This window comes from Pollachius pollachius (assembly GCF_949987615.1).
Source record: "Pollachius pollachius genome assembly, chromosome: 1".
NCBI classification, from domain to species: domain Eukaryota; kingdom Metazoa; phylum Chordata; class Actinopteri; order Gadiformes; family Gadidae; genus Pollachius; species Pollachius pollachius.
The window spans coordinates 41216600-41225702 of record NC_136934.1 but is presented as its reverse complement, the minus strand read 5'-3'; the positions used below and the strand labels follow the sequence as shown (position 1 = coordinate 41225702).

General features: G+C 41.7%; 1 protein-coding gene across 1 annotated transcript; it reads left to right on the top strand.

The window, feature by feature from the left end:
- Positions 1–426: 426 nt before the first annotated feature.
- On the top strand, positions 427–5028 carry LOC307087855 (galanin receptor type 1-like; the record flags this gene model as incomplete). Its single annotated transcript, XM_079753526.1, has 3 exons — positions 427–1092; positions 1176–1241; positions 4708–5028. The coding sequence occupies 3 exons, from the start codon at positions 427–429 to the stop codon at positions 5026–5028; spliced, it is 1053 nt and encodes a 350-aa protein (XP_079609652.1).
- Between the last annotated feature and the right edge of the window lie 4075 nt (positions 5029–9103).

Here is a 9103-nt window from a genome sequence, read left to right as displayed (position 1 = left end):
TATCGCCCCCCATTTCATGTTCGGCAGTGGTATAGGCTGACGTTACATTCGGAGCCCAGCCCCTCCAGTGAGGGGAGGAAAGTCGAAGCAGTGATAAATTCTGAGCCATTCTGTCTCCTGGTGAAGGCGCATCAGGTGCGCACGGATCACCGCCTGGAAGACAATGAGGATTCGTCGAGTCTGCTCATTCTGGGCTTGATAAGTTTTATTTTACCCGTAAAGTGGCCTATCAAGCAATAGTAAATGTTTAATCTCAATTAAAACTTAAGCCACGGAAGTTTTCCGAACAGCGAAACCCTGCATCAAGTGGAAAAAACCTGAATGTGGAGGATTTGGAGACGTGCGTTTGTCGTGCGTTCATGCCCAGCCCGTACTTTAATAGACGTGCTAACACTGTTAACACTCTTCAACAACACTGACTGAAACATGAATACGTCCGAGTTTCCCGTGCGCTTTGAGGAGCAATGGAACATGAGCTGGATGGAGGAAGAGAGTAATAAACTTTTATTCGGGATCGGTACGGATAATTTCATCACGCTTTTGGTGTTCGGGATCATCTTTACGCTTGGCGTCCTGGGGAACGCGATGGTGATCACCGTGCTGGCCAGAAATAAGCCGGGGAAACCCAGAAGCACCACCAACATATTCATCCTGAACCTCAGCATCGCAGACCTGTCCTACTTGTTGTTTTGTATTCCTTTCCAGTCGACCATTTACATGATGCCAACTTGGGTGCTCGGCGCATTTATTTGCAAGTTCATCCACTATTTCTTCACAGTGTCCATGCTGGTCAGCATCTTCACTCTATCCGCTATGTCTGTGGACAGGTACATTGCTATTGTGCATTCGAGAAAGTCCTCCTCCATCCGAGTGGCAAAGCATGCTCTCCTCGGAGTGGTGGTGATATGGGTGTTATCTCTGACCATGGCAGCCCCTGTGATGTATTATCAGAACATATTCCAGCGAGAGGAGAACCGCACTTTTTGCTGGGAATGGTGGCCGGATCCGTACCAGAAGAAAGTCTATGTTGTGTGCACCTTCGTTTTCGGTTACGTGTTGCCCCTGCTTCTCATTTCGTTCTGTTACGCAAAGGTAAGTACGCACGCACTGTGGCAAATTGATTGATTGGCAAAATGACAATTCAACGTATTTCTGACATATTCCTATACTTACAGGTGCTAAACCACTTGCACAAAAAACTAAGAAACATGTCCAAAAAGTCAGAGGCATCGAAGAAAAAGGTACGTAAGTTCAACCTCACGACGAATTGTGTTTGCAGGTTGCCTGATGTGAGTTCACTTTTGACATGTAAGATGGTGACATAAATCTGAATCACTATATTTTAGATTATTATGGTCAAAGTATTTTAGCATCATTATTTAAAAGGTTTGATTGCTTTCCTTCCCCCTGAAAATAGTTTAGAGCAAATAAGAATGTTTGTATAATAATAATAATAATAATAATAATAATAATAATAATAATAATAATAATAATAATAACAATAATAACAATAATAATAATAGAAAATAAATCATAAGAAATAAATAAATACAACCCAAATTATACATATACTATTATCTTTCTGTGATTTACTCACCTCATGAAATCGCCAAAAAACTGGTGCAGATTTTGGAACAAAACGTGGAAAAAATTGAACAGGACCCAATTCTGGCTGGAAAGTAATAATGCTTATGATATGATATGTGTCCCAAGCACAGGACGTGCCATGTTGCAATATCTTTTTTTTCTCTTTCCCTCACACGTACAAGCATATAGCACGTGCACCCACACGCACACACACATATACAGAAAATATAAATCTGTCTGAATTGAAATGGGTCTTTGCCGAGCTGTAGACATTACCTATTAATCTATGCTGAGCCATTGCAATGGACCGACACTGTGATGTTGGACTTGAAGGATGGGCTGTGAGAATTTATACCTAACCCTATCTGGTAGGGTATTTCATGGCTCATGGTTATTTTTCATCCCTCCAAAGTCAAGCAACATAGAGTGTCAGCGTGTTAGCAGGGGAACAGGAAGTTATTGGACATCTTTAGTTCATGAAATTCAGTGATTGCTCTGTATGTTTTTTTGTAAGCAATGATTGACATGCAAGGATCGGAATTTTAAACAGAATCTGTAAAAACCTCTAAAATGATTTTCCAAAATGGTGATTGTCATGTGTTTTCACTGGACTGAACTATTTCCCCATTCCGCTTGTCCGATTGCTGAAAACGTCTCAATTGCTGTTGTGCAGCAATCCACACAAACATCCCTACATGATCGTACTAACTACTAACGTTTCCACGCAACGTCTCTTATCACTCATCAAATGCTTCATTAGTAAATTCTGTACTACATTAAGCAGTCAAAGTAAACCCAAGTAGATAAGATTCTATGGAGCAGATATAGAGGACCATTGGCAGTTCACTGCTGCACTAGTTTTGTGTAATGCCCTGTTAGTGACAGCTGAGTGACCAAGGTCTCTCACAATGGAGCTAGTCCATCTTCATATTGACCCTGCTGCATGCACACAAAGTCACATACACAAACGCACACACACACACGCACGCACGCACGCACACACACACACACACACACACACACACACACACACACACACACACACACACACACACACACACACACACACACACACACACACACAGAAACAGGCACAAAAGCACATCTGGGCTACAGAGACACCTCTCCAAAGACAACCTTTATTCTGGTATGTCATATTAGATATGGCATAAGTAATTTGTAATGAAACAAACTGCAAAAGTGAGAAAGAATCATCTGAAAAACATTTTCGAGGCAGAATCTTTGATTCGTGGTTATAGGCTGTCTTGTGTCAGTCTCATAAATTGCCCATGGTTGTAAAGATAAAAGAGGAACAGGCTAGTAGAGTGGATTTAATTGGGCAGTCAACAATTTCTCAAATTTGGTCTCAGCAGCGGCAGATAATTAAGCTTTAGAGATTTCTTTCACAATCTCAGGAGTCAGCTGGCCGTAAAACGCAAATGGTTTTCCAATGGTCTAATGATAATCCAAGTCCGTGATTCTTAAAGTAGGTTTTGTGTATTCCTCATAAGATGGATACTTTTTCCTGTTGGAAGATTGTAAAATATTTTTTCTGCTTAGCCATTATTGATTATCTCATATGGGGTCATAAAACTACGTTTTTGCCTTTTATTTTTAAATGTGGCTCTAAAAAGTATTGAAATATAATCAGCAATGTAAAACGCCTTTATAATCCTAGCATGTCAGTAATTCAAACACACGGGTTACCTGAAATTAGATGACTGCACATTGCATACTGATCTTCAGTGGCGGCCTCAGAGTGTTTGAAGGGCAGGGGCGAAAAAATAAAAAGGGCACATTCTTGCTCTAGAGGGCACATCGTCATAATTTATTGTATTAAGGGGCACCAGAGGGCACCCATTCATTTTTTTCACATGGCAGCCAATAAGGCACTTCCTCTCGTATTCACCCCTCTAGAAGGCACTTTTTCAACCATGGAGGCACTGTAAGGGCATTAAGAGGACACTCATTGAGGCACGTTGTCGAACTTACCCTAACCCTAACCTCTTATCTAGAGGGCTTATCATCGTAGTTAATTGTATGAAGGGGCACTAGAGGGCACCCAATAATTTTTTTCACATTTAAAGGGCAGCCAAGCCACTTTCTATCGTATTCGCCACTCTTGAGGGCACTTTTTCAACCATGCCCCCCCCCCCCCCCCCTGAGTCCGCCACTGCTGATCTTGACAAAGGAAAAGGCTCCACAAGGTTAGATTATTCTCGGTAAAATGTCCTGACACTCAAAGATAATTTTCAGTTGTCAGTCAACACATTTTGACAATGCAAAGTTAGAAAATTGGCAAGCCCGGTGACTTAATAATGGGGCAACGGAGAGTGCGGTAGGGAGTCAGGGGCCGAGAACACATTTCTTAATTCCCCCGCTAGCTCTGCTATACTTGTAGATAATGGTAGCCTGTCTCAGGGGGGTCAGACTAGGTTAAATGTAAGAAAGTTTTGCTACGGATGCCAATATAAATCATTGCTACACTTATAAAAAGCTGTATACCCCCAATTGGACGTAGAATTCCATGCTCAGTACTCCCGCCTGTGTACGCATACATGTGTGTGTCCTGGATTGACTTGCTCAACATTTTGTTTTTCTTGACATTTCTATGTTTTACTCCCCCCCCCCCCCACACACACACACACACACATATACACATACACACGTACACACACTCTCTAGCTCTCACACCCACACACACACACCCACACTAACACACACACAAATGCACACACTCTCACATACACACACAAACACACTCACACACACACTTACACACACACTCTCTCACTCTCACACACACACACACACACACACACACAAACACACACACACACAAACACACATACATACATACACACACACGCGCATACACACGCACACACTCTCTCATTCTCACACCCACACTAACACATACAGACACATACACGCGCGCACACACACACACACACAAAAAGGGAAATGTTCACTAAAGTAAGAATTGTATTTTTACCGATGGAGTTTGAAGGTCAGCTACCCTTGGGGTGTTTAACACAACACAGTCCTCATCCAAAATGGATACAAACCTAACTCCCTATTCATCCCCGTCCTGTCCTCTCCGATCTCCTCCTCTTGCAGACCGCCCAGACGGTGCTGGTGGTGGTGGTGGTGTTCTGTCTGTCCTGGCTGCCCCATCATGTGGTTCATCTGTGGGTGGAGTTTGGCACTTTCCCCCTGAATCAGGCCTCCTTCGTGCTGCGGGTGGCCGCCCACTGCCTGGCCTACAGCAACTCCTCCGTCAACCCCGTCATCTACGCCTTCCTGTCTGAGAACTTCCGGAAGGCTTACAAGCAGGTGTTCAAGTGCCAGATCGGCACCAGTGACTCGCCGCTGAACGACGTCAAGGAGATACGCAGCAAGGTGGACACGCCCCCCTCCACTAACTGCACCAACGTCTGAAATACCACTCTGGCCTGTCTGCGTGGGAGATTTGTTAGCATCGGTAAAACATGACTTAAGTGCAACGTCCGTATGCCAGGGGAAACATTTTTTTTTTTATTTACTTCTTTATCTTTATTAAAGTAGCTTAGCTTACTCCATCACCATTTTTAGTTTGCCAGGTCCACAAGAAAGAACAGACAATTCACAAGCCTTTACTGTGAGAAGGTCACCGGGACTTCAGAACACACCATCGGCAAATCAAAAACCATGAATAAAAACACGTGTTGACAATGGACTCCAGGAGTTGACATGGGAAATATTGACCTTCCTAGACAATGCCGAGCAAACAATAGATTTCCATTGGGCAAAAATGTCATGGCAATGCCAAGGGACAGACCACATGATGACTATGAATGTTTCATAACAATGCATGGGGATAACAGGGTAAGTGACAAACAACAGAGGAGGTCGCTTCAAGTTACATTGTTCTACATTAGTGCTGCTCATTGATACTAAGGGGCCCTGTCTGGTAATGGTCCCTGATGGTCCTTGAGGGCCCTCTTCATTAGTGCTATGTCTTTCGAAATCTGTAATTTTTTGTTTTCACAAAGAAAGTCTGTGTTTGGAAACAGTGGCACTCGATAGCCACTCTGGGAGCAAAAGTGGACAGGAAATGTTTTGGATGTCGACGTCCGACGTTAGGATGGCGTGAGTGAGAGAGAGAGAGAGAGAGAGAGAGACAAAGGGAGTGAGAGAGGGAGAGATACATATATGTGGAAACTAAATGTGTAATTTATTTAAATGATGTTAGACATATTACAGTTCACAGAGTGCACTTGGTTTTGAGGCTGTGTTGTTTACTTTGCTTTGCCATTGTGATGAAAGCCAATATTGATCTTCTCCTGAGAGAATGTCTTGCTGTTATTGAAGCTTGAAAAAGGTTGTTTTTATATAAATGTGTTAAACGTTTGTAGTAGTGATAAGCAGGGCTATTTGAATATATCTGTGCTGTGTACAGTATCTAAACTCCCACTCTCACTCCACTTCATCAGGAAAGAGATCAGAAGGTTTTATTTTCCAGCAAAAGTAAAGTAGAGGTGAACAACCATGCAGTATATTAGAATGCGGTACCACATTGCATGTTTGAGGGTCATTAAGGCAGATATGAAGGTGGTGCAGGGTTGTTAATTTATGCCACACATATAATACGGCTTCAGCAGTTACATATCAGTTATAATAAAAGTTTAATAAAACATTTTAAAGGATAAAAGGAAAAAGTACAAATTAATGAGCACATGAACAACTATTTTCAGTTAATATAACACCGAAACCAAATAATATTACACCCATCCAAAAAGTGTGAAACTTGTGGACATACATGCAAAGTCAAGAACGATATGAATGAAGTCATAACACGTGTTGCTGTATGTAGGCCTATAGACTATATCTCCCTGCTTTAAAAAAACGACTCAACTTCAGCATTGTTTTCCACCCTAGTTATCTACATAAAAGTACTTGATTAAGAATTCTTACTGCAGTAGAAAATAATATATATTTGCTTAGGTGTTGCTGTGCTTCAAATATGAAAGTAATCTTCTCCTTCGTACTTTAACAGCTTTTTGCAGTAGCCTATTCTTTCTTGGCACATTGTTTCTTAACTATAGATTTCATAATATACTTCCACTGTGACCCTGTGTAGTGCTGATTAAAGTGAATGTTTAAGGGCTGTTTCATTTTATTGATGAAGAATATTATTTGTATGCTCTTTCCTTTCAGGTGGGATGCTGAAATGATGACAACATTTGGGCAGCCTCTGTTGGAAAGGAAGCCAATTATAATGTCAGACTTGAATCAATTATAACCCAGTGATTCAACCTTGATTCAACATTCAGTAACTAAATAAACACACTAAAAAATAAAGCAATTTATAAAAATATTTTATCCATTCAAGCAATAATACCATCAACTCTTCTACTCTATTTAGTTGTCAGAGCTGCTTGGTCCTTGACCATTTGCGTCGTCGGACATGGAGAGAAGCAGTTATGAGGAAGGATGTCACACAAAGCCCTGACAAATCGCGTATAAATGCATGGTCTACAAAACACATTCAACATATCAAGGAGATGATTGCTTTGAATGATATGCATTACATGGCCACCACATTGCTAGCAAACTGCATATTCCCACCATGTATTATGCTGCAGATTTCTCATAAACATTGACCACTTTATGCAAAATGCAGCCACCCATTAACAGCCATTCATGGGCAGTGTCAATGCACTGACAGGGCACTGTCATTACCCTTGTGGCTCACTCACACGTGGATACAGATAGGGGGTTGTGACACCGAACGCTGGGCACTGGACAAGAACAAAAAGTGATTATTTTATTGGTAAAAAGAAAGCAAGATATAGTCTAAAGGTATGATATGTTCCTACTCCGTAATAGTGAGAAACTGTATTTGCGAATAGTGGCTTTAGTCTGTAGTATTTAATGCAGCCACGTTTAATCATATCCAACATTTAAATTTTTCTCTGGTCTCATTTTCTTGTTGCAACTACATCAAGGGAGACATGTTGGGTTGATTTTAATTTGGAACCTTAAGACTTAATTTTTACCTAACCCTAACCCTTTTTACCACTTTAATCAAACACACCCATATCATACATATCAGCCTGGATATTATCATAAAATCTTCAAACAATCTTTTTGTGTAAATCCCATTGTGAAAATCACTTTGGTGAACTGCTTGAAGATTTTCAAATGTTAGGTTCTAGTCAGTGTTTGAAAGACTTCTGTAACAAAATCTCACTGGACATGTGAGGTCTATTAAAGACAATTGGGGGGTTGAGGCCTGTGGTAGCCATGCATCCCAAGACGAATGGCAGTCTGCAATAAGTCTGGCACATCATTTTTCGATTTCCACAGACCAAAAGGCCTCTGGACGCAATTGGATAGGCCTACAACCAATCATCGCAACGAAACGGGTTACGCAGCATGTCGTAACTGAAAAATACAACTTTCTTCCCAACAAAAGCTTTAAGTGTGTTAAAGTCGTTTGTTCTTCTTTTCGGGAAAATATACCATCCAGTTTGTTTGATACTGACACGATAGCTGAAATGACCGACCTATCTACATCAGCGACAGCCGTCTTTGTTGTTGTTAAAAAATGCCTCTGTGGTGTGCTTCTGCACCATCATCGTATTTAGCCCGCCTCATATTAGATAAACGGTTGTGATTGATCAGTCTATTTCGTAGCGGGCAGAAATTATTTTGTATGGTGGGGGAGCCAGACCTTATCTGCGGAGCAAATGAAGCATGAGCGAGATTTTGCGAGATTTGTCTGCTTCCCTGGGTACCTCTGTGGGCCCCTATGGCTGAAAAAGACTGATTTCTACTCGGAAACTTGTCCATAGAATTTTGCTCTGCATCATCCAAGCTTCGTGCAGACAGTATCACATTGTGACTTCAGTGCCAATATACCTTTACTTCTCGGAATTATATCATGATATTACAGAGATGATAGGTTATTATATAAGGTGATTGCTGCTTCACCATTTCTGTGTCTCTCATGGTTCTTCTTATGGTAACTGATAGGGCAGTAAAAGATGGAATAATAGCTAAGTCCTCATAGCTCCTACGAGGTTACACGCTCAGCACTTGTAGTGCCTGAAGCCGACTTATAATAACCATGCTTATCATGACTCTTCTGGAGTCCTGCCATCCATCTGAAGACCCATTCTTAACCTATAAACATCTCAGGCGAGGCAAGGGAAGTTTATTTATGTGTACATGGTACATACCCTGGACTCCCAGCTATAAGATTCAGGGTTCAAACCCGAATCCAAGCCTCAATGGGTCTGGTGCTGAGAGGCTAGACAGCATCAAGTTCCTGGGGGTCCACATCTCCAAAGACTCCCGCCTATTTCTCCTCAGGCGACTGTAAAAGTTTGGTTTGGGGCCCAAGATCCTGGGGGCCTACTTCCGAGGCACAACAGAGAGCATCTTAGAAGGATGCATCACAGCCTGGTATGGGAACTGCATTGCCAAAAACTGAAAAGCGTTGCAGAGTTATTTACTTGCATAATAATTG